The 25,969-nt window shown below is 45.4% G+C and overlaps 1 protein-coding gene across 7 annotated transcripts in view; it reads left to right on the plus strand.

The window, feature by feature from the left end:
- Nucleotides 1-25,748, plus strand: part of LOC133210814 (calpain-13-like) — a 68,957-nt gene extending 43,209 nt beyond the window's left edge. For 3 of the 7 annotated variants that reach the window (XM_061350531.1, XM_061350536.1, XM_061350535.1), the window contains exons 10-20: nucleotides 1,205-1,371; nucleotides 2,628-2,776; nucleotides 6,103-6,263; nucleotides 7,760-7,796; nucleotides 9,520-9,582; nucleotides 10,698-10,755; nucleotides 11,635-11,702; nucleotides 13,922-13,990; nucleotides 14,861-14,939; nucleotides 18,321-18,437; nucleotides 21,321-21,643. In XM_061350531.1, coding sequence (XP_061206515.1) covers nucleotides 1,205-1,371; nucleotides 2,628-2,776; nucleotides 6,103-6,263; nucleotides 7,760-7,796; nucleotides 9,520-9,582; nucleotides 10,698-10,755; nucleotides 11,635-11,702; nucleotides 13,922-13,990; nucleotides 14,861-14,939; nucleotides 18,321-18,437; nucleotides 21,321-21,451 — 1,099 coding nt within the window. In that variant the 3' untranslated portion in view covers nucleotides 21,452-21,643. Of the gene's footprint in view, nucleotides 1-1,204; nucleotides 1,372-2,627; nucleotides 2,777-6,102; nucleotides 6,264-7,759; nucleotides 7,797-9,519; nucleotides 9,583-10,697; nucleotides 10,756-11,634; nucleotides 11,703-13,921; nucleotides 13,991-14,860; nucleotides 14,940-18,320; nucleotides 18,438-21,320; nucleotides 21,644-22,361; nucleotides 22,415-24,340 lie in introns of those variants that run through there. The other 4 variants (XM_061350533.1, XM_061350534.1, XM_061350532.1 and 1 more) reach the window with 4 other exon arrangements.
- The last annotated feature ends 221 nt before the right edge of the window (nucleotides 25,749-25,969 follow it).

A 25,969-nucleotide genomic window follows, 5' to 3' on the forward strand; every position in this document is an offset into this window, starting at 1 on the left:
CTACCAGGTTTTCTGTTTGCATTCACTATGAAAGAAGAGACATTTAGGCAGTTATCCTGACCTTATGGTTTCAGAGGAAACAAGACCTGGAGAAATGGAGCTGGCCAGGATTAAGCACCAAGCTGGTGGGAAAGATAAAAAAATAGGAAAAGTGAGAGAAGTAAAAATGCAGCTTGCTGAGACTTGGTCATTTTGTCACATTGTCCTTCCCCATAAAACACCAAGCTTGAGCTGTACTCAGCTCTGGGGGCAACAGCACAAGAGGGACATGGAACTGCTCGAGTTGAGTCCACAGGAGACCACAAAGATGATCAGAGGATTGGAGCATCTCTCCTCTGAAGGCAGTCTGAGAGAGCTAAGGGTGTTGAGCCTGCAGAAGAGGACTCAGGGAAGACCTTATAACACTCTTCCAATACCTAAAGGGGCTACAAGAAACCTGGAGAGGGGCCTTTTATAAGGGCCTGTAGTGACAGAACAAGGGGGAATGGCTTTAAACTGACAGAGGGGAGATTCAGATGAGACATTAGGAAGAAATTCTTCCCTGTGAGGGTGCTGAGGCACTGGCACAGGGTGCCCAGAGAAGCTGTAGCTGCCCCATCCCTGGCAGTGTTCAAGGCCAGGTTGGACACAGGGGCTTGGAGCAACCTGCTCTAGTGGAAGGTGTCCCTGCCTGTGGCAGGGGGTTGGAAGTGGATGAGCTTTAAAGTCCCTTCTAACCCAAACCCCTCTGTGATTCTATGAACCTTAGGGTGTGTGCACTTGGCTGCTTGTGGTTTTTCACTGCCTCAAATACTCTCAGATCCAGTTATCATCCTTTAGAAGAGCTGTTATTATTCAGAAAGTGCACACTTGCTCTGTGAGGCTCTGAGGAAAGCAGGGGAACAGTTGGCTGGTCTGAGATAGACACTGGATGCTTGAGCAAAGCATGAGCGCAGGGCAGGACACCGGAGGGACAAAGCAAAGTGCAGTGGCAGGGATGTGCTGGAGATAGCAGGGCTCCATGTAGGTACTACTGAACATGCCCTGTAATTTCCCTGGGGCTTCAGGTGCAGTTAAAGGCATTGAGAGCTGACTTGTGAAGTATCAGTGAGCTCAGCTATAGCCTGTAGCGCTCTGTAATCCTCTCCTAAAGATGTAGAGGGTAAACATGAATGCCTGACCGATGTCTCAAACTGAAAGGTGAAATTTCAGTCCTTCTCTGCAGGATGTCCTGTGAAAGCTTCCAGGAGCAGTTTTCCTGGCTGTATATATGTAACAGCACTCCAACGTTTCTGGACTTTGGATATCAGCACTGCACAGCGTGGTCTGTGGAGAGGCACATCAACCTGTGGAGACCAGCCCTTGCCACTGGCAGGAGTAACTATTCCTCAGGTAATGAACACTCATTGCAGTTACCCAGTGCTCTCCTCCTCTCCACTGGTGCTTACACTAAAACATGCACTTCAAGCACTGAATTGCAGCAATATTGATTGCCAGTTGCTAATGCCTGCCCTTTCCCATTACAGCACCTATCAGCTAAAGAGGCAGAAACAAAGCAGTGGCACCGGCTGCTGAGTTAAAACAGGAGAATTGTGATTTAGAAGCCCTGAACTCTTTACATCAAAATGTGCTTGTCGTCTTTCAGCCGGTTGCAATAGCTGTTACTGGGGATGTCACCTGAAAGTTTGGTCTGGCAAAGCTGCTTTTGCAGAGCAAGAAATACTCTGAAATTAAATAGATATGAAAGAATTGTGATACAAAGCTCTGTTTTCAAGGGTAGAAAGCCTTTGAGCAGATAAGACTTCTGATTCTACTGCCTGGCCAAGGACTCTTCTGGCAATGCAAGTTCTGATTTGGCTTATAGGTTTCAGCCTCCTCCTTGTATCCTTGATCACTATGTCTCAAGGGGTGATAACAAAACAATGTCTGTGCTGCTGCACACCATAGGCACTGGGACTCAGCAAGGAGGTGCAGGGGCTGAAGTTGAGAGAGCATGCAGGCAGAACTATTTTCCTTGGAGCTGTGTTTTCCACCAGCTGTATACTAAAGTTCCTGTCCAAACAAGTGGGCTAAATTTCAGCTTCCAAGGCCATGCAACACAGCTACATGGCTTAAAGCCTAGACTGGTTTAAGCAGATGCTGCCATCTCGCTTCTTTTTTCCCTCATTTTGGACATTTTCCTGCTTTCTTATCAGGAATGCTCCCTGTCCAAAAAAAGCCTATTCTCTCTGTGCTCAACACTAACAGGAAGGAAGGGAAGGGTACCTTTGGACCATTTTGTCTTTTTCTTTTACTGATAATGCTCTTCAAGCCACAGCCCTTTTCAGTTCAGCCACTGGGTTAGGCAGCCGATTAAGAATCACTGTGTTTGTGCCTCAGGGAAAGTGTGCCATGCAGGTGAAGCAGATGTAATGGGGTGAGAAATCTGCGTGACTTTTATGGCTTTGCCAGAGATTTCTAGAATGATTAATGTGCAATTAATTCAACTCCAGATGCCTCAGCTCCTGGTAATGGAGAGATTACAGTTCTCTCAAAGGATCTTGGAGCAGTAACAACCTGTTCCTCTGGGTTCATAGCAAGATCTTATACAATAGGCTACTAATGGGACATCTTATGTGCCTGCTATTAATCTATTAACACTTTCCCAGCAGGTGCACTTTCAACGAACCCTCAGTATTTTTTCAAAGTGATGGATTATGAACCAAAAACTTACAACGTGGTAATTTCACTCATGCAAAAACATACTGAGAATGCGCAGGATGCAAAAAACCTGAAAATTGGCTTTTTTATCACCATGGTAAGCACAATCAGGTATCATAGAATCACACAGAATGGTTTGGGTTGGAAGGGACCTTAAAGCTCATCCAGTTCCAACCCCTGCCACAGGCAGGGACACCTTCCACTAGAGCAGGTTGCTCCAAGCCCCTGTGTCCAACCTGGCCTTGAACACTGCCAGGGATGGGGCAGCCACAGCTTCTCTGGGCAATCTATGCCAACACCTCAGTGCTCTCACAGGGAAGAATTTCTTCCTAATGTCTATCTAAATCTCCCTTCTGTCAGTTTAAAGCCATTCCTCCTTGTCCTGTCCCTACATGCCCTTGTTTTCTGTGTGGTTTATTATACCTGTACAGGGAAATGAAAGACTGAATTGCCTTTCAAGCCTCAAAAAGAGAGCAGACATTATTTGCAATACATTTCTGGATGCCTTCTATCATAGAACATCACAGGAAAAGTAGAGTAAGGAAGGCTTAGTTTTCTTTATTTGTGTGTTAAGAGACGAAAGGTTGAACATTTAGTTCTGTAGCATCCCAGAATAGCTCTGGGGAAATCAGGGAGTCCCTAGGTTCCCTAGGCACTAGGGTACTAGTCAGTAGGTACAAGACATGCCAGGGCAATGTTCTCTGAGCCCAGCAGTACTGCTGACATGCATTGCTGTCCCAGCACAAAGCATGGCAGCCAGCACTGACCACAGAATGTGATCAATACTCCAGGTCTAATAGGGAAGCAAATGTCTTCTTGTTCCCCAAAATGGGCCTGTTTTACTCAACTCCTCCTTTCTTATGACAGAAAAACCATGCAAAACCCATCTACAAAATAGGCTTTGCTCAAGACCAGTGTGGAGGTAATCCACGTGGATACCTGGGACCTTCACTACAATATCCTTGAGGCTTTTTCCTGACTATCCAGGGAGGTGTCATTCCAAGGGCAGTTGTCAGAGCATCACCAGCCATACTGAAAATGCAACTGCTAGTGCAGATTGATGACAGCCTTTTCCAAAGCATTTTTGTTGTTGGCTGAGGAGTGTGGGAGGGAGTTGTTCTTAGCCTAAAGAATAAAAGGAAGCAGAGATTGCTATGACCCTGACTTCATATTCTTCTGATCACTGGAGAGGTTTTCCCTAGTCGCAGACTTTGAATAATAGATGCCATAAGTCTCACAGCATAAAGGAAGAGCACGGCTTTGTAGCTCATCGAAAACAGTGTCTGAGAAACACAAATTGTTACAAAAAGAGCAGTCCTCCAGCAAGTGGAACTGACTATCCATACTGTGCAGGGAGATCCAATGCCTGGAGCAGATATCAGGCCTGCAGGGCTCCACGGAGCTCACGGTGCCACTTGGAAAGAGCTCCTGCTCCTGGTAAATGGGGAACACTTTTCTTCCAGCGTCATCCTTAGCTCTGCCCCAGCAGTTGCAAGTAAATGAGGTCCCTGCATGCTCTTGCATGATGTGTGTCCACCTTGACTAGTTACCCATTTGAACAGAAATGACCCTCACTGAGAGGTCTTGGGTCCCTTGTAAAGGGTTTGTTTAATCAGGAAGTAGACTTTGGGCAGAGTTTGTCTATTCTTTCTTCATATTTAAAATGCCTTTCTTCCCCTCCAGTTGATGCTCAGGTGTGGTCATTTAGTTTTTCTCTCTTGGTATGTTCCCGAAGACATGGAATTTGATGTCAGGTCTGGTTGACATGACCTCTGTGTCCATAGCTCACCTCAGGCTCAGTCTGGGCTTCTAACCCTAGGTGGTCTCCTACACAGGACCTGGAGGGCATGGCCAGAACAGACCATTGCTAGAGACACCAGGATTACTGTGGAACACCTGGTCAGTGAGGGAAAGTGGACAGACGCGCTGCTCTGTCATGCCATAGCTTTTAGTAATGTAATGGTACCGTATTATTACAAATCCACACAGCAGATTATACAGAAACTATTCCCCCATATATCATGCCTAAGTATTTTAACAGTGTGCCAGCTCCTCACAGCCAGCCTAGCATCCTGCCCTGGTGGAAGCAAAAGCCAAATCCAGGAGCTAAAACCAGGGTAGGTTTACAGTGCTGTTCTCTCAGCCTGTTTCCCAATACCTAGCCTTAGTGCCCGAGAGCAGTCAGAGGGGTCATCACTGCATAAAAGTTTACAAGGGGTTTTCTTTGCATATGGAGAGTGCAATTGCTAAGGTTCATGTGGCTTCACTCTTCCTCCCTGAACCGCTTTCACTGCCATTATTCATTAGCAGCATTATTCATTGCTCAGTACCTTTAGAGATTGTTGCTGTGAAGTAAAAAGAGTGTTATCTCTGGGCACCATGAGAGGGGAATGCAGTGTGGGCAAGGATGCAAACCAGAATGGGCATATCTGATAGCTCTGGGAAGCCTTTGATTAAATATGGATGCGGGACGCTAATACATGGCTGTGAGGGAAGATTAATGTTGTGTGATAGATCTGAGCAATGTATAGAGCCTGATTCTTATCTCACACCAGTTTTGACTCCGTTGAGATATTAATCTGCTGCTGCTTTTTACCAGAAGGATTGTGCAATGAGACCCAAAAGTAAGAAATGGATTACACCATTTATTTCTTTGCAGCAGTGCCCGTTCCTATCTGTTCCAGGTCCGACCCATAATACTTGGCTGTCTGCATGCCTCCCAGCGTCTCTAACAGTAGTCATCTTTTTATGTGGTTTTTTTCTTCCAAAATAACAGTTTTATGTTATTGTCTCCCAAAGGCATGGCTCATAAATAACTCTGCCACGCTGTATAACCATTCTAAATGGAATTTATACACGCTGATGTATTTTGGGGAATATGTTTAGGAAGGGTTTTTTATTATGCTATCTTAACGTGTCATCATAGTAATAGCTGCTGCATTATATTTGTTTCATCTCAGCAAAAATACTGGAATAACAGAAGATCAGAATATTCTGGTTTTGTGTGACACTTGCTGGAAGGTTTGGGTTGTGATACTTGAAGCATTGTCATCTGGGTGAGATGCTTTGTGAGCTTTCTGAGTCACACTAGAACTCAGGGAAGTTTTAGTAAGAGTATTCATTCTTGAGTCCTTCATGAGCTCCAACCTGTTCAATGTCAATCCAAGTTCTCTTCAAATCCACTTACATTCATTTTGCCTTTTGTTTCTTTCAGTTCTTCCACCCTTTTGCATTTTTGATGTGTCCTTGAACAAAGTGTGTCACCTGGATGGGCTTTTCATACCACTGGGGAGATTAAGGCATGTTAGATGGATGTGTATTTAGAGAGCTGTGGGGGGACGTAAGGCTGCTGTGGGTGCAAGCTGCTGATTTACTTTGGTTGCTGACACAGAGGGGAGATGGCCAGTTACATTTTTCTTTCAGGAGAACTCCAAAGTTCTGAAACAGACTTTTGCCTTGACTCGAGACGTGACCACCTACTTTATCCTGAGTCCAGGGACATACGCTGTTGTTCCTGCTGCAGCAGAGGACCGAGAATTTGGATTCCTTTTAAGAATCTTCACAAAGAATCAAGACTACAATGAGTAAGACAATAAGAACTCCTTAAAGACCCCAGACTTACAGTCTGCCAGGATTTAACAATTTAATGTCAAGATAACTAATGTGGCAATTTACTTTTAATGTACTTTAGAAGTGTGTTGGGAAGACTCAGTTGAGTGATAAGCACCATGTTGAGGGGGATCAGACATACAGTCGGATGCTCAGGGGTGGTCACTGCAGAACAGGGCAATAGCTCATCGGCAGCCACCAAGGGTGTCAGCTTTAGCACAAAGAGCCACACAAGCAAGCTATGATTGTGAGATATCCCCCTCCAGCTGTGGGGAAATCTCTCCTTACTGAAAGGAGGAATGTGAGCTTGTTTTTCTTAACAACTGTTATGTAGTTTCTTATGTTGTGCTGCCTGATGGATCAGGTCCCATACTGCTCAAAGTGGGATCTAGAGAAACAAACAGCAGTGAAAGGCCCTGATCCTTTCACCCAGCCATCTCATAGCCAGGCTGGCAGGGCTCCATGTGGGTATGAAAAGGGCCTTGAAGATAAGTTTAGTGGGGAAAATGGTGACTTAATTCATGTAAAGGCAGTTGTTATCATGTTTTCACGTAAATAGGAGGGTGTGCTTTGTGTGAAGAGCAAGCCCTGGTGTTCAGCCTTACCAAATGACCTTCAAGAATCAGATGTACAGTGGCTTTCCTTTAGCAAGCTTTATAATAGAGGTGATTGCAGCTCTTACCATATCATAATAATGAGATTGCTCTCTAGGCTTTGTCCCCTGGCCCAGAACCAACTAAGGCAACTCCTTGGTTATGGAAAACAAACAGAAGACGCCTGTGCTCTGGGCTGGACTGCCTTCAGCATGACGAGTAATGCACAAGATGTCTCAGTCTCAGGCTCTCTTTCTGGGAAAGCCTCTGACCCTCAGAGACCTTCCTGAGCTAGGCCAAGCATCAGGACCCCATTTCTGTGGGTCTGCAGCTCTTCTATATGATAGCACAGATGTTATTGAAATAGCAAGCTTCTTGCCTAATTTCTCTGCCAAATGCAAAACTCAAGTTCTGAGTATTGCTACTAAGTCTCGGAAGGAATGGTGACCTCAGCTGAATTTCAGGCAGCCTCCAGGCATTTAAAAGATGCTGCCTTTTAAAAAGATGTTGTCTTTTAATAGCCCAGATGCTATTTTTATTCCTGATTCTTAAACTAGGCAAAGAGAAAACGGGTGAATGTTTTATGTGACTCAAGGTGGGGCATCCCTGTCTTCTGTGTGGTGAGATTAGTCCTGGCATGCTCAAAGTGAGACAAGTTACCCATTCTCTGCTGCTGGTGCCATGCTCCCCAGCAGCTAGAGACTCATGTCTGCTTGCACAGAGAGACCCAGGACTGGTGCAACAGGCTTGACTGAACTGGGACCAGCCTGGTGGTGTGAGTGCTGAGCACCTTGTAGGGCCACTTCTGCCATATCTGCAAAGAGATGCTCTGAAAAGGCCCATTCTCTCCCAGTTTGACTCTTGTAACTCTTTTTCAGGAACTCAGACTCTCCACCCAGCCCAGTGCCGCCAATGGTAAGAGTCTATCGAAACTGATGAGGATACTGGTGGTGGTGAATGGTTCCCAGAGAGCTGATCATTTGGTAGCCACCTCTATTGACTCCTCTTCTTCCTTCTCCATATACCAGATACCACTCTGCTCTTTTCTCCTTTCACCACCCAGTACCTGTCCAAGAGTTAGTTCAAGTCTGGCACTCTACAACCAGGTGACCAGCATGAGGTCTCTGGAGAGACAGGAGTGACAAGGAAGCCCCTCTTCTTCACATATGTCTCCTTCAGAGCTTGATTTTTCTTAAGGAAACAAATCTTGTACAGTCCCCCTGTCAGCCTGTCCATCTGTCCTTTCCATTTGCCACATTAAATACTTTGACCAACCAAATATAGCAGGGGGAGAGCACTTCAGAGATAGTAAACTCTTGCAATGGCTGTAAATGAGTACATATCTAAGGAAGAGAGAGGGGGAAACTGATGAGAAAGTCACAGCTTGAGTCTGACCTCTTTTAAAAAGACTTCACACCTGGCAGCGGGGTCATACATGACTTCCCCATAGGGGGTAGCTCATAGATAAGACCACAAGAGGGTCATATATGCCTAAATGAATAGCTTCATTTAAGTGCTTGCACCGTATAAAGCGCAGGACTCCATAGGGGTGAGGCTCAAAGAAGATTTCTAATTTTCGTCAGGATATCTTCAAGGATATAAGGGAAATTACACTTAAAACGTGGTTACACCTCTAGTTCAACCCCCATTACAGCCTCTCTAGCCCAGCTGCCATCTGGACCTCGTCACAGTGAACTGTGCAAACTGCCAGAGCTAGTCCAGATGCTGCTGCCTCATCAGTTGCTTACAAACCCTGCTGCTGAGAGGCTGTTATTTATAGCCGTGCAAACTCAGTGCAGGTCTTTGAAGCCAAAGGTGTAAAACTGCTTGAGGAGAACAGAAAACAGAGACCTTTCCTTGTGATTCATTTTCCAGCCTGCAATTAAGCCCCATTAGATGTGTTGTGTAAATGGGTGGCTTATTATCTCTTTTCACTGACAAGCTGTCAGTTTACTCAGCTGTTGTCATTAGCCAGTGTTTTGACTTTGATGAGTTATGGTACCAGCACTTTTTTCTCTTGTTCAGGTATTTGGGCTTCACTGGTGTGAATTATCTTGCTCAGAGATGAAGGCATTGGGACTTAGGCTTAGTTTTTTGAGGGAAACTTCACAATGTTAAGGATCGTTCCCCTTAGTGCCTGGTGGATTCTCACCAGAGGGCTGGAAAAAATCACTTCATCATTGAATTGCAATTGCTAAGGGATAGTCAAGCCTGCTTAGGGTTGAGATGGTACAAGAGAAAAGAGATGTCAACTCCTGCTCTATTTTTCTTGGTTCACATGAATCTTTGCATGCCTAAAAGCTAGTGCTTTCAACTGGGGGCTATCAATAAGGATTAGGCTTTGTACATCTATTCCCATGTTTGACTTGCTGAATTCCACCCTGGATGTATTCTGTTATCTTCCTCAGGCCCTGAGCTGCTCCTTCCTGGTTGTACTGAGTGAGAACATCCAAACTATGCAACTTTCATTGCACTAGCTGTTCCTCATTCGCAGTCCACTTTACTGTTGGGGTGTTAAAACTGCAGCCTGTGCTTTGCATTCCCTGCCCTCTCTGAAATGCTGATTGGATCTGCAGACTTCTGCCTCCAGATGGTTTGGAACTGAACTATTCATCTGTGTACTTTATCTTTAATCCAGGATCTACCTAGACAAAACCAGGACAGCTCCTATAAGGCTATCTTCCTACGATATGCTAAGCAGGTATCCTACCTATAACATCTTGCTGAAAAATAAAAATTAATAGGGATGTGAAGTTGGAAAAAGAATAGCTGATCTATGATGTTGGTACAAATCCATTTAGAAAAGTGGTTTTTGGGGGGAAATATAGCTCCATCCTCAAGCAGATACCTTGAAAACAGTATTGATTGGCCTGCCAAAAACCCCAGAGAAATGAGACATTCAGCTGGGATAGGTTGGATAGCCCCATCTATCAGTGGAGATTTGTGGTTGTGCTGGTGATGGGCTTGCCTGTGTACTTCTTTGGCTTTGGTTTGTTTATTTAATGAAAGCAATTAGAAAGCCTTGGGTATCCCCCCCTTCCCCCCCATCAGCATCGTTTTCCATTTGCCTTCCCGGCATTTGGAAAGCAGACATCAGACAGTGTTTGAGTAATTGATTCCTGCTGTTTCAGAGCCAAACTCTGTGTGTTCACAGGAGATGCTTTTAATGGTTTAATAAACAGTTATAAAGAACTCCTTGACTTAGTGAAGAGGAAAAAAAAAATTACTGCTGAAAGTCTTTGCTCAGAGGACCTCTTGCAGTTAATGCAAGAATCAATGCATGAAGGTGAAAACGAACACCTTGCTGAATGCCCCAGGCGTGTATCAGGTGGGAGGTAGAAAGGCTCCCCCATGGGTAGCTCAGAGGGAAGCTCCCAGTCTGCTTGCCCATCCCAGTGCACTGAGCCTGCCCATCAGCAACCTGCTCTAGTGGAAGGTGTCCCTTCCCATGGCAGGGGGTTGGAACTGGACGAGCTTTAAGGTCCCTTCCAACCCAAACTGTTCTATGATTCTGTGATAACTCCCCAGCTAGGGGCTGATGAAATCAGCAAGTGTTCGCTTTCCCTCACTGCTGAAACTGCCCCGTGGTGATGGGAATGCCTGTAACTACCCTGCAGACTCTTGTGAGGAAGGACAAAGAGTGGCCAAGCAGTGTGGAGAGCTGTTATACTCCTCAGAAGGTGCTGCTGCTCCTCTGATATAAGCAGAGGTCCTTCTTGGTCCCCACAGTGCATGAGTAAAGAAGTTTTGGGCTAAAGTGACACAGGGGAAGACTCTATGCTCACAGACCTCTGTTTGCATTTTATTCTACTTTAGGGCTCAGAAATCGATGCCTCGCAGCTGCAAGAACTCCTTAATGAAGTGATCCTGCAAGGTGATCCTGATGCTCTTAAACCCCAGCTAATATCTTTGGTGCTTCCCTATCCTTAGTCTAGTGTAAATTAGATAGAGGATTTAGTGGTGTCCTGATGCACCTGAAACGTCCTCAGTGTGGCTTACTGCACTGTTGGATCCTGAAGAATGAGAATTGCCTCCACCAAGGTTCCTTCTGCTTTGCAGACCTATCCTACCCCGTGCTGTCCTTCTGGAAGTCCCTGCAGTCTCCATGAGCGTCCCTTCCTGCTCTGTGCCCCACCAATTGCAGCTGGAACTCATTCCCTGGCTGGGCTGCACCAGTGAGTGCCCCAGGAGCTGTGCCTTCCACTCTCCTCACTGTCAGCCAGTTTCTCCCAGTTCAGACCCTGCCTGCATCGCTCCTCTGCAGGGGCCTCAAGCTGCCTTCCAGCATATCCCAGCCTTCCTAATCTGTCCACCTGGAAAATAGCATGAGACAAGCACAGTTGCAGGGCTCAAACTGACTGAGTCACGCACAAGGTTCAAAGCGCTCTTAGGAGTCGCTAATTCTGCATAAATGGCCTTTCTTGTCACTGTCATTTTCCCTATCCTTATTTAAAGAGGGAGGGGTTGCCATTAGGGCAGGAAGGTGGGCAGAGAATGTGCAGTTTGCTTCCTGTGAGCCCAAAGAGGGCACTTGTCCTTAGGGAAGGGAGCAGTAGAGATACCTGAGGCGTGTCCAGCTCCCTCCATGGACCTCAGCCTGGCACAAAGCCATGGTTGCTGTTTGAGCCAGATCTGGGGCTTTTTAGCTACGTGAGCCTTCAGATTGGTGTCCTCTTTCCCTTCAAATAGCGAGCTGATGCCTCTGCCACTCTCCTTGCTCTCTCTAATTCCTCTGTTTTGTCAATCCTTACAGATGAAATGACCAGCCTGGGAGGAAGATTCAGCTTCGATTCATGCAGAGGCATTTTAGCTCTGATGGATGTATCCTTTCTGCAGAAGCAATAAACTTCCCCAGTGCTGCCCATCCTTGCCTTGAGTTATGGCTGAGCTGAGCATCCCAGTGTGAGAACCTGCAAGTAAATATTAGACACAGTCCTCAATAAATAACCGCCCCAGGGTCTATGCAGGACTTTGCCATGGCTTTGGTGTGTCTTCTAAAGGTGAGGGTCAACCTTCTGCTACCAGCTAAATCTTTGCTCTCATTTTCCCGTCTGCAGGTCCCCGGGCTCAGCTAAGCTTCACCACTGGGTGCAGAGCCTGAGGTGGGGGGACAGCACAGAGCTCAGGCATAGCTCAGCACTTCCAGCATGGTTGCAACCACAGTGGCTTGGGATGGCAGCTTAAGCAGGCTGCTATCACTGCCACCCAGGCTGGTATTAGGAGAAGAAACACTGTCACCGCCAAATCATCTTTTGGCAGGCCATTCATCTTTTCCAATGTATCTTTCCCTATTTAGATAGATCACATGTGTTTGTTACCGTTAATAAGACAACACTGGTGTCATGGTTTAACCCCAGCTGGTGACTAAACACCATGCAGCCACTCTCTCACTATGTGCCCCCACCTTGCCCCAGGTGGGATGGGGAGGAGAGCTGGAAGGAGGTAAAACCTGTGGGTTGAGATAAGAATAGTTTAATCATTGAAATGAACTGAAATATAATAGTAATAATAATAATAGGAAAAAAAAGGAGGAATAAAATTCAGGAAATGCAAGTGATTCACAATATAATTGCTCACCACATGCTGACCAGTTGTCAGCCCATCCCTGAACAGATACCAGTGGCTCCTAGCCAACACCCCCTGTCTCTACACTAAGCATGATGCGCTATGGTATGGAATATCCCTTGGGCTAGTTCAGGTCAGCTGTACTGGTTGTGCTGTGCTCTCTCATGGCTGCTTGTGCCCCTCCTCAGTGGCAGCGCATGAGACTGAAGAGCCCTTGATTTAGGGTAAGCACTACTTAGCAACAGCTAAAAGATCAGTGTATTATCAATATTCTCACACTAAGTCCAAAACAGAACTGTACCAGCTACTAGCAAGAAAATTGACTCTATCCCAGCCAAAACCACAGCAACTGAAAATACACTGCTGGCCATTGTAGAACAAGATTGCTCCTTGATGAAAACATGAATTCTTCCCCCTTGCTTGCTCATTATCTCTTGAAATAACTTTGAGACATATTCAGACCTTTGCCAACTGCCATAGAATGCATAAAAATGACTAGAGGTCCCTCTCTATTTACAGCTTTCTGCATCTAGCCAGTGAAAGAGACTTTTCCCCCTTTTCCAGAGCCCCTCCTGTGTTAAGTGGACACTATGAATGCATGGCAGATGCAAAGAACTGACAAAGCTACTGCTCTGCTTTAATTCAAGATGGATTTTCATTCTCTGGGCAGCATATTGCCCATGTACAGTGTGACCTACCCTGACCTACAAAGATAGGATCAGCTTTTTTCACTCTGGTTTTATAGCAGTGGCACTTACCTGCTTATATTTCACTGGTGATGAGTTTTGCTTTCCGGGAGCTTTCACCATCCCAGCTCCATTAGGTGAGGTGCACATCTGCCCAGAACTCCTAGATGGTGTGTAGAGGGGAGCAGGTCCACTGGCATAGTCTTTCAAGCATCCCCAGGGGATGTCTACTGACACCCTGGGCTCCTGGAGCTCATGGTGAGGAAGTGTTTCCTCACATGTGGTATATGCATGGCTCAAAGGCTGCTGGTGCCTTCTGACAACAGCAGTCGGAATCGGATCCTTGTGCTCTTGGCTCCTTCAGTCCCTGTTCCTCCAGGAGGATCCACCTGGAGCTAATACTGTGCTGCTTCGTGTACAGAGGCAAGGCAATATGCACACATTGCCTGGAGCACGGGGTTGTGTTCATCCACATGGACCTCTGTGCTCAGTGGCTAAATGTTAACTGAAGTGATCACTGCAGGTTCCCTTGTGGTTAAAGGTGCTGTATAAACAGAAACCTTTTGTTGCTTGTGAGCACAGATACGAGCAGGTGTACAATGTGCCAAGAAGGTGAATTGAAGTCTGAGCATGACTGAGAGCACAAAAGCTCTTGGCTTTCTCAACATAAAGTGACAGATAGAAGAGACTGCACCTTATGTCCGTCTTTATGTGAAGGCAGCATCCTTGGGAACAAAGACAGCCAGGTCTAGCTCTCATTAACTGCTCAATACTTAACTAAATGCACAGCTCAACTCGAACGGCCGACTCACACTGCAGGAGTTCGGGAGCCTCTGGCGAAGTCTCACTAAGTACATGGTACATGGGGGCTGCTCTCTTTGCTCATACTGCACTCCTGGGCTTTTCATCAGCAGGGCGCAGATGCTTGGTGAGATCAAAGCACTGGGGGGAAAAATGCTGCTTGCTTAGGGGGTCAGATTTGTTCTCATTCAAAGGCTTAGGGGGCAGTGGTGTGTGTAAAGTGCTCCAAACGAGCAGCCGAAGCTTTTCTATTGCAGGGAACACTGAGGGAAAAGTGGGAAAAGGTAGGAAGACCAATTAGGCTCAGAGTTTGATGGAAATCTTTGTGCCACCACTGGCAATGTTTTTAAAAGCTCTCCGAGCTGAAATGAGTTCTTGAACGGAGTAATCTGAAAAATGTCATTTCCTCATTGCTGCAGTTTGTAGTGGAAACGTGTAGGATCCGATGAAAGTTTGGGAGAAATGTCTCTGCTCTGGGATATGCATTCGGTCTAGAAGCAGTGAGGACACTAGTTTGCTTTCTAGGGTTGATCAGGGTTGGGTGGGCTCTGCTTTGTTTCATGCCTCCTGAGATGGCCTTAGACCACCTAGGACATGGGGTGCCAGTTCCCTTTCTAGCAATGGTGCTTTTCCCCCTGACAGCACCTCAAGTGTGAGTATTTCCATTGCTGCCTGCACACATTAACCAGGGAGAGTCGGCAAAAAGGCTTCCACACACCCAAAACTGTGGGATTTCTTGCACAGTAACATACTGCCTGAGCCTTCTGGAAATGGGTCTCCCTTGTCATGGTCACCCCATCTCACCTGTTGAACTTCCTTGCAGCCTATTTATTAAGGAGGGAAAGCATTCTGTGTAATTGGGTGCAGTAGTAAATTTGGGGAATGTTGATATGGGCTTGAAATATGCCATTTTCTGGATTTTTTTAGGATATCTTCAGCAGGGAAGACAGAAATCAGTCTGGATTTCTGGATGTATCTGAACTGAAGAGTGCAATACAGGCAGCAGGTACGTCCATAGGTGCTGAGCAACTCCCTTTCTTGTCCCCGTTGCAGTGAGGGAAAGGGTGAAAAACAGAAAGGAAAGAAAAAAGAGCTTCAGGAAGAAAGTGGTTTGGATTGCACAGAGGTGCCAGTTAAATCACAGCTCTGCTCTAGACTTGCATTGTTGTAGGGCAGTGAAACTCTTTTCAGGGAGAAACCCTTTGCAATGCAGCTGGTACAGCAGCAGGGATGCAGAGAAGCACAGCACTGACCAGAGCCTGCAGACAGCTTATCTATAGTCTCTCTAGGCCACAGACAGAGCATCCAGTAGAAGAAAGGAGCAAGGAAGAGTCGATGCTCAGCACTTGCCCCAGTTCCTGCCTTTTCTCTCCAGGGCAGTAAGTCTGTAAGGGAAAGCCACAGTGACAGGCAGTTATTTAGTTTGCACTGACCTCTGTTGGCTATGTGAATGCTGAAACTTGCAGTGAGTGCAAGGGAGCCCTCCAAACAGAATAGTAGAATCAACCAGGTTGGAAAAGACCTTTAACATCATCCAGTTCAACCGTTCCCCAGCACTGCCACGGCCACCATTAACCCATGGCACTGAGGGCCTTGTCTGCACGGTTTGTGAACACTTCCTGGGATGGTGACTCCACCACTGCCCTGGGCAGCCTGTTCCAAAGCCTGACTGCCCTTTGGGGAAGGAATTGTTCCCAATGCCCAATCTAAACCTCCCCTGGTGCAGCCTGAGGCCGTTTCCTCTTGTCCCATCCCTTGTTCCTTGGGAGCAGAGCCCAACCACCTCCTGACTCCATCCTCCTGTCAGGCAGTTGTAGAGAGCAGTAAGGTCTCCATTGATCCTTTTCTTCTCCAGTCTAAATCCCCCCAGGTCCCTCAGCCATTCCCCATCACAGTTGTGCTCCAGGCCTTGCACCAGCTCCATTGCCCTCTCTGGTCCTGCTCCAGCACCTCAATGTCTTTCTTGTGGGGGTCCCAGAGCGGAACACAGGATTCAAGTGAAGTATTTGAGCGAAACATTTTAGCTGGGTCACCTGTCCAGAGACTTTGTGTGTGAAATACAGCTCTGAGCCACCAATCCTCTAACAACTGTACAGTAGAGAAGCTCCCATTTGGCTTCCTGGAGCTTGGAAAGGGGTGTTGTCCCCAGGAAGAGCACAGTGCAGAATTGTTATCCATAGAAGCCATCAGCACAGGGTATGTGCGTGTAACGTTTTTGCTGCTGAGAGGTTGAAGAGCACTAGCATCTGCCTGAGGAGCACAGCACTAATGTGCCAAATGTCAGAGGAGAAGCTGCCAGGTCCATTCTGTGAGAAAGGTGCTAAAGTGTAAAACTGAGAGGAAAATTGTACACTGAGGAGTCCTGGCAACCAAAGCAGCATTTGAAGGGATAAAAAGGCACTGTTAAATGACAAACTCAATACATGCCAGGCTATAAGCAGTTCTGAGTGGGGGAAAAAAGAAAAGTAAAGCTTATTCTTGCCACCTTCTCATCCAGACAGCTGCAATTTGGATCTGGCTTTGCATCAGGATGATCCCAGTCCTGGCTTGTAAGCAGGAAGGAGTGGACAGCCCCAGAAAGTGTTTGGTGCTACCCCTGGGAATGGTTCTAATGTATTTAAATACAGCTTGCAGCCAGCTGCTCCCTGAAGTGCTCAGTGCTTTCCCCAGCAGAACAGCGAGCTGTGTGCTTAATTGTCACTGTTGTCCTAATGCTTCAGAGCTTAACAATGATGGGTCAGATTTTCTGCCAGGATAAAGCAGGCTTGCTGCATTAACAGCAGTGCTGCCCTGACATGTATTTAGAAACAGCTCATTGGCAATATTAAATGCATCAAAATAGTAATAATAAAAACAAAAAGGGAAGCATAAAGTCTGTGTTTTAAAATCTGATTAAAACCAGAGTAAGGAGTCCAGCAGGCAAAAGGTGTAGGAAGTAACCTTACAAACAAGCGACAGCATATAACTGAAACATCTTGGGAACAGGGAGGACTGACACCTCGATCTTGCTGATGAAGGTAATTGAGAGACATTGCCAGGTGAGCAGTTTTCAGAGCATATCCCACTGCCCGTGCCAAACTGTTGGGTTTTTATTAGTGTAAGACATTATTACAACATCTTATAAGCAGCACTGAAATGCTTGTTGGAATATGCTCTCCAGAGGGAGCTCGATTGAATTCCTGCTGCCTCCCAAAGGTTAAAACCGAGACAGAACTCTCTGCTCACTACTACAGTGGCTCTTGGCAGCAGTTTAAAACCAGCATCAAAGAAGAAATGTCATTAATTAGATTTTCAATTACTGGATTTATCTCCTAGGGGAAAAACAGTAAAATCAGGTTTCTCTTACTTGGAATTGTGCCTTAAGCCCAAATGTATTTTATTTATTTAAATATCCAGCATTGTGTGTCTGCTTCCTGCTGGAGAGCTTCTCCAGCTAGGCTCATGGAACCGGATTTTGTTGATGTACTAACCCACCTCCATGGGTGTATCTCCCCCTACGTAGATGTGGAGAAACCATGTCCTTCTTTGCTGCTTGTTTAACTGGTTTAACTCCATGAAGAGTGCATTTAACTTTAAAGTTCAGATCTGGTTGAAAAATGAGGAAAGCTACTTCTCTTCTAGCTGAGCCAAATGAGACTTGTCTGAAGTCTCAGAGAATGCATTAAACCAAAGCTATCAGTCCAGCGCTCTGCAGAAAATTTCTCTTTTGTTTAGCAAATCAGCCTTTAGTGCAAAACATATTTAAATCGTTCCTTTTAGATAGCCAGCACATTTAGGGTAGTTTTATTTAACTAATAAAAGAATCATTCTAAAAGGCAATTTTTGTTCATTCAATTGAATACCAATTTCCATCCAAACAGACTGTGACACAAATTCTGAATAATCAGCTAATAAAAAGGAAATGCACCCTTCACCATTTCCTAATAGAAGAGAAAATGTAAAAATTAAGAATCCCAGGCATGCTGCACCGCGTAATAGCACGGGTAGGTAGCATCTCCCTGTTTAGCAGAAAGCAGCAGTGGTATTGTAAATGCTACGCCAGACTTTGTTACAAGCCAAAGAATATCACCCTTTCTTATAGAAAATGAAAGCTAAAAAGGCAAAGCAAGATAACACTAGGTTATTTAGTTCAGTGTTCCCTGTTTGCTGACTGAAGCCACAGTTCTAATGACTGGAAGAGCTTTTGGTTTGCCATCGCTGTACACCAACTCCTTTGCACAAACCTGGGGAAAGGCAAACTGTTGTTTCCAGGGATGCAGAGACCTAACATGACAATGTGGGGTCTGATGGAGAGCCCAGCTTCTCTGCAGGGTGTACAAGGCCATCAGAGCTGGTCCATCATCTCACAGTGTGTCCCCAGTGCTGTCATTCCTCTTCCCCCCCACAGGTCTGGCTGCTAACGATCAGCTCCTGCGCCTGATGACCTTGCGGTACGGCGATGCTGCCAGGAGAATCGGCTTCTCTGACTTCGTGTGTTGCATGCTGCGCCTTGAAACCATGACCTGTGAGTCTCAGTGCTGGGGCCTGGGATAGGGCAGGGGCTGTGGCAGCAGGGGAGCTCGCAAAGGCACGCTGAGAGCAGAGGCAGGAGGCAAGGGACACAATGCTAGATGTGAAAATACGTGTCCAACACGTAGCTTGGAAATAACAACCCTGCCCCCAAAGGCCAGGCATGGTCCAGGCAGCCCTTTGAGCAGCCTGTTTGCCAGAAGCCACATTTGTCTCCACAGGAGCAGCTGGCTGGTAGAGAGTGGTTTAGTGCTGGGAGAAAGCAGCTGGGAATACAGTGATGCCCTCATTGAAAAGAGCCAGAAGGAAAGTTACCCCCCAGTTTCCCATCAGAGTTCATCAGACTGCCTGTGGGCTGCAGCAGCACCACGCTGCCCTGTGATGTTAATGTATACCCAGAGCTTCTTCAGCTGCCAATCCATTTTTGCTGCGTGAATTAATCTGGCCTCTGCAGGCCTGTCCTTAGAGCCCCTGTGCACTAAGACTCATTTTCTGAAACCAATCTGTGTCCTTGTGCTGGTGCCCTTCCACACAAGCTTGAGCGTCCTGGTCCACAGTAGAGCTCCCTGCAGGATGATGTGGAGCGTTGCTGGTACCACTGACGCAAGACTGCATGCATTTATGCCCAGTGGAGAGGAACAAGGCAGCACATCTCAGATGGAAGGCTTTTTGTGGTTAAAATCAGAGAAGTCTAAATCACAGCAAAGGAGGTGTTTTTACATATTTTTTCCCCCCTTTTAATTGGAGAGACATTTTCCTCACCAACTTATGTAAAGTTCTCTCAGATTTTGGCAAGGAGGAGGTCTGAGGTCCTTCTCAGGATAAAACCCCCCCATGCCTGTATTGTGTGCAGCCATTGTCTGGCAGTTGCAAGGAGGGAATGTCTGTAAATAAGCCTTTGCCTGAAAGTAAATGGAATTCTCTTTTATGAAAGCATAATTTTTACTACTCTAATAATAAGCATTTTGACTGGAAATGCTGGTAGTTAAACAAACCCAGCAATTGTGATCCACGTGCTAGAACATTGCTGCAGCAATTTAGTTCATCTTTGGAATGAGCTGGGTTTCGACAGTGCGTGGAAATGAGTGTTCATTATTTCCTATGTGCTTTTACCACTGATGTTTGATGGGCCAATAGTGGTCAGTGGATCCGCCCAGAGACACTGCCTAAAACCCCATTTCAGGGGAGTGCAGCTCATAAAGCCAGACTGTGTCCTGATTTTATGCTTTCATTAAAAGAAAGATAACTTGTAAACATAAATTTCCTTGTGATTTTACATGTCTTCTGCTGTAGATGAACATTTTTGTGCCTAAATTACTTCCATGGTTGTTTCTTTTATCTTCAAAAAGGTCCTCTTGCAACTTACTAATGTGCCAGTGTAAAGACAACTTCTTTACATCCATGTGGAAAGGACTCTCTGAAAGTTTCATTGCTGTCTGTAATGAGGATCATAAAACGCCCTCAACTCTTGCAGTTATCACTTGACAGAGGGTTTAATGGGGAATATATTTCTCAAACTTTTCAAATCATTGTGAATAAGATCGCTACAGGAGAGGGTAAGAGTGCCACATGGAAATAAAAGGCAGTTCACCTTTATGATGGTGTGAATGCGGCAGGAAAGATAAAATCCGTTCCATTAACTCATTGCTTATCCTTTCAAGACAGCCAGAGATAAGACCCAAAGCAAAAGCAGCAGCTTCTTTGCAAACTGTATTTAATGGGAGTTAATGAAGCAGTGAAGGAGCACTTACCTCTACCCAGAGGAGATAACTTCAGCCCTGTCTTTTGTTCCTAGGAAGACTGTTAGGTGCAAGCCCAGCCATGCAAATGCAACCTTGCTAAGGAGCGGGGTGCAACATGGGGTTTTCTTGTTCTATGACTTTCTTCAGAGCACTATAGGCTGGACGTGCTTCATCGTGCTAGTAGCTCTGGTTGTCTCCTAAGGGCCAAATGGGTAGTGCCCCCCTATGCCCTGTTCCTACACTCACCCAACAGCCATGCACTTCTGTCTAAAGCCAGGCAGGTTTCAAAACATTCATGGTCTTACAATGCCTTTTCCATTCAGGGTGGGGAAAAAGGCTCCTGGAGGAACATGTCATTCAAGGATAGACAGGCTGAAATTTGTTCCAAGTTTTTACTACTGTTTATAACAGCGCTTTTCTAGGAGAAAAGTAATTTCAAAATAAACAAACAGAACTCAAAATGCTATGTTTTGACTTTATCCAAACACTTGGATTTAAACGTTTCTCCTAGACCAATTGCAATATAAATGTGCACATAGAATATCAATATTTGAATGGATTTAAATTTCCTGATGGCAAAGTGTTCTGTCAGAAAACTTTCAGCAATGTTAATTTCCAACTGGAGCTGAATAACAGCAAGCATCTGCATTTATATTCCCTGGAAAAAGCTTGCAAGGCATACTAATGACTTCAAGAGAATCGGTTTCTTTAGAACACACTGTGATCACTCACTGCCAGGGAGGATGGAAAAGGACCAACAGAAAGTTTCCCTGTGGGAAGATGTGTTTCATTAGTTCACTGTTCTCTTGTCAGTCTTCAGGCAGGAGGTGCAATTGGAACAAATGGCAGGAGGAGATGAAAGCGGTCACATTGAGCACTCCCTATCCCTATACTCGTCCTGCATTGTGGCCCTGCAATTGAGATGCCTCTCCATACTGTGATCCCAGGGCCAAGAAAAAGGGGGTACCCAGCACAGAGATGTGCAGAGGGAGGGCAGTGTGAGTGGACCCCTTAACCAAGGCAGAGCATCCCAGCACAGGGATTGCATCCCTGCTCCTCAGCTGCCACAGCCTTATGTCTACCCTGCATTCTTGTTTTCTCCTTATGAAATGAGATTTTCTTTGTTCCATCTGTAGATGCATTTCAAAACTTGGCAGAGGGTGGATCGCAGATTCTGATGACAGCAACAGAGGTGAGAGTGCTCCTTTCCTTCTCTCCAGGTCTGAAAGTGGTCCCATTGAGTATGTTAGTTAAAGATGATGCATGATGTATGTTACTGGGGGTTTTGCCTGTGACACCAACAGTGGTGTTGCCTGGATGGATATGCGTAATGGGTGGGAGGTATTTCCCAGTCATGCAGCCTTGTTAGGGTAAGCACAGCTCAGTGGTGGCCATCCATGTCCAAAGCAGAGTCTTCCCTTACTGCCCCCAGACTCTCATTGTTGGAGACATTGCTCAAAGTGACTTTGAGGAAGTGACAAAAAGAAATCCATGCCTTCATTTCTTATTGCCCCATCTGTTAATTCTGAGTTGCAAACCGTCTTGGTTTTGAGAAGGAAATAGCAGACAAATGCTTGCTGCTGCTGTTTGTCTTGCAGGCACAGCGGAGTGGGGATCCATCAAGCTTTTTATCAGCTAGTCTGAAGCAAAAATCCTGCTGTGCTCCATGGTGATATGCCTGAGTGCTGCATTTTATCAGTCTGGGGACTGTTATTTGACAACACAGTGTTTAAAAAGATCTTTCACAAAATCCTTTTACAATCTTGCTGGCTCCTGTTTGCATTCCGTGCTTAGTTCAGTGGCTCAGAGTTCATTAAATCTGGTTTGCACCAAGAGCTGAGCATTTCCCAAGCAGAAGCCCTGAACCTATGTTATGATCTGCAGGATAACCACATTCCCAAACCCTGCTATCCCTTCCACTTGCAATCACGCAGATGCCAGCCTCTCCCAGCAATTGTTCCTGCTGCAATCATTTATCATGGAAAGCAACATAAGGAAAGTGTGTCTGGGTCTGAATTGTAATAAGGGGGAAAGGCAGTTCTAAAACCCCTTATCTATCCTGTGCGGGACAAAAGAACTGTAGTCATTGACTCAGAGCCTGAAGGTACCGAGACACATGTTTGAATACTTAGCATAACATCACTATTTAAATGCACCTTTTCTCCTTCTTTTTCCAGTGGCTGACTCTTGTCATGTACACCTAAAGAGATGTCAGAGCTCAATGTGGCTGGTAAGAAATCTCCTTGGTACTATACATACTGAGAGAAAGGGGTGGATGTCCTTACAGCAGCCACAGTGAATATGAGTGGGGACCTTACAGAAAGCTCACCCTGGGGTTATGGTGGGTTTTGAGAGAAAGAGAAGGGTGAGAGCTGCAGCATGAGTGGGCCTGCAAAGGGAAGTGGACTTTGGGCTGGTTTTTCTGGGGAGTTGCTGATGTGGTTGCTCAGACCACCAATGGCTCAGTTAGCCACGTGCCCCCGTTCCCTCCTGAGATAATACATTTTCAATAGACCTGAACTTGTCTCTTTTGTCTTTCTCTGTGGGATGCAATTAGTCCTGCATATCTTTTACATAGCTGCAGCAAATGTAAAGCCAATAACAGGATGTAAATACGAGGTCACTGAGATTTCTTGGTCAGTGTTTCACGTTTTTAATGGAATTAAGTGGTTTAGTTTACCTTTGAACAACAGTCTCTACCTTGTGCTTCATTATGTTTGCTCCCTCCATGTCAGGCCTAGAGAGGGGCTTTTTTACCCTGAAGTTTACTTAGCCTTTCTGATCTTGCCACTTGGTTCTTGTGAAGAACTCTTGCCTTTTCCTAGAAAACTGATTATATATCCTTAAACTATGTTGACCATTGTGCTTCTATTAGCCCACTCGGATGCAGCTATTCTTGTTGCAATGATAAAGTGCTAGTACTGGTCCCAGACATTTGGCACTGAGGAGAAAACAAGGAGAAAATGTAATCCATAGAGAAAACATGAAGTGGGAAGCCAGCAGCCTACTGCCACTGTATTGCAGCTGAGCCCAGGAACTCCTGGAGCACCCCTGGGCAAAGTCACACACTTCTCTTATCAACCTAGTTCCAAAATGGAGTGAAAAAAACCCCAAAGCACAGGACTTTCATTGAATCCAGGGACTGCATCCAGATGAGCCATGAGCCTTCCTATAGATAGGAATTAGAAATCATAAAATCCCAAACTGGTTTGGGTTGGAAGGGACCTTAAAGCTTATCCAGTTCCAACCCCCTGCCATGGGCAGGGACACCTTCCACTAGACCAGGTTGCTCCAAGTCCCGTCCAACCTGGCCTTAATGTACAAGCAGCATCTCTGGTGTCCCACATCCTGTCTCTGAAGGCAGTTGATATTGGATGCCAGTTTTGGTGAGAAGCTGGAAGGGGAAATGTAAAATCAGGGTGTAAACTACACTCCCTCTGGGAGAAAACCTGGTAGATTCAGACTCAAGGCAGGGACAACTCCATGTCCCTTGACTCCAGGACAGCATTCATGGCCAGCTGCTCTTCTGTCTTCATTCCTAATTGCATCCAGTACGTCCATCTGCATCAGGAGCTGAGCTTCTCCCCTCAATATGTCTTCACCCCTCTGAGCACAGTCTGCACAGCTATTTGTTTGAAAGAATGGCCTTTGTTTTTGGAGAGCTTTGGAGACTGCACCTTCCCTTTGTCACAGCAAAGCTGTATTTTGCTGTTGGTGTGCAGAAACAGATCATTCACAGCACAGCACCCACCCCTTGCACTGCAGGCTGTCATTAGGTAAACATGAGACTAGCAGGACCTCGCTTTGGGGGATGAAGTTGCCTGAATTATTGCTTGCAAATGATATTCATAGTCTATTTAGCCTTCCTTTTTTCTTTCATGAATCATTCATAAACTGATCATAACTCCTGCGAATATATAATTAATCATAATTTTCACTTATCGGCTTTGAATTAAAATCACTTGAGCAATTTAGCAGCCACTTGCTGCCAGAGACTGGGCACTCATAGCACGGGCCCCTCAGAGGATTGAAACTCTTCAAACTAGAGCCTAACAAACACTTGGTGTTTGCTGAATAGAATACTCTCATTAGTGACTTCTAGGACTGATCTCCAGCTACCTGTGTTTTGAGTGAGTCTTTTTTACCTCTGTTATAGGTGGCTTTTCTGCTCCTCTGCAGGACACAGCCCAAGGCCATCCGATACAAGAGCCATCCATGGGGCTCTTGAAAAGCCACTGTGAAGGAGTGAAGCCAGGTTTCCCATGGACATCTGCTTACACTTGATGGCACTCAGATGTCAGGATGAAGAGTCCTCTGCAGGCAAAGGGGAGTTGCTCTGGACAGAGAAGAGGAGATAATGAGAGTGCTCCATGGGCGAGCTGCTAGTACTTAATGGTCTGGGCAAGCTCAAAGTGCTGACTATAATAATCTCCTTTCATCTTCCTGTAAATAGTATGGCTGGTTCTCCTGTTAATGCACATTAGTCAGGAACAGCTCCATTAACTCCATTGCAAATAAGAATAGAATCAGGCTTTTTGTGGAAGGAGTGTATCACAGAGGTAACAAAAATAATTAAGACACAGTTGTATTTGAATTATTTCTTAATTTGCTTGTGTGCTATTTCTAAATGCCAGAAAAAGGTTGAAGAAATTAGTCATAATTCATAAATATTGCCAGAAGCTTTGTGATTTTTTTTAACTTTTTATTAATAAATTGAAAGAAAAAGAAAATCAAGTCTCGTGCATATTTCAGTTCACCAGCTGTAGGGATTCCATTTGATTTGCTAGGGCAATGAAGAGGCATATTAGAGATGTCGAACAGATTGCTCAGTGGTTTGTTTCTGGTTCCCAGCATCAATATCAGGACTGTTTGGGAAGAGACAAGTTCCTCTTTCTCTGCCCTGATGTCTTTAAAGTATAGGGCTTCTTCAGATATAATTCCTGCTCAGAAGGTTAGCTTAAAGGTGCTAGATAACAGTAACCCTGCTGTAGCCCCCACACAAACTCCACCTCCAGAGTTCTTGTTATGGTGGTAACAGTGAATCTACTGATCAATTCCACTCAACTACTGAAAAAAGAGATCTCTGAAAACTGTGCCTGTGAAAATGCCCAAAAGGATGCAAATGTCAATGGATGAAAGGAACTCAGGGTTTCCATGGCAATATAATTCACACCATGCCTCACCCAGACCTTCTACACAAGTTTCCATTGGGTCATCCACACACTAGTGAGAGATTCACTTCTTTGGCAATGAGATGTTACATGGCAGAGCAACAACTATGTCACAGGGTAAAGAAGGAATCCGAGTCTGTTATTAAGAGGTCAGTCCATGCAGTGTCTTGTTCTGCAGCTTGGAGAGCCCAAACTTTCACTGAAAACGATAGGAAAGGAAATCACTAAAATTAGGTTATTCTAATATTTTTTCAGTTAGTTTTAAACAAACAGATCCCTTCTCCAATGTGTGACTTACACATCCCACCTGAAATCACTGGTCATTTATTAAGGTCTTTGAATATGCTGGCAAAGAGATAGGATAAATGAAAAAGGTGGCCATGGACAAATAAATATGCTTTGCTAAAAAGTATTAATATTAGTAGAGCCATTCAGAGAAGTATGCTTGTTTAGTTTAGCCTGGGAAGTCAAAAAAGGGTAAATAGAGATCTAGAAGTACTTCTGTGTGATGTCCACCACACACCTCAGGGGTGCTCTAGCTGGCTCAGACATGCTGAGAACAAGCTCTTTGTAGCTACATGGAATTTACTCATGGTAAAATTGTGAAATTCAGT

Source organism: Neopsephotus bourkii, unplaced genomic scaffold (genome assembly GCF_033783945.1).
Source record: "Neopsephotus bourkii isolate Nb327-2 ecotype Australia unplaced genomic scaffold, CSIRO-AGI_Nbou_v1 NB_518, whole genome shotgun sequence".
Taxonomy (NCBI): Eukaryota; Metazoa; Chordata; class Aves; order Psittaciformes; family Psittacidae; genus Neopsephotus; species Neopsephotus bourkii.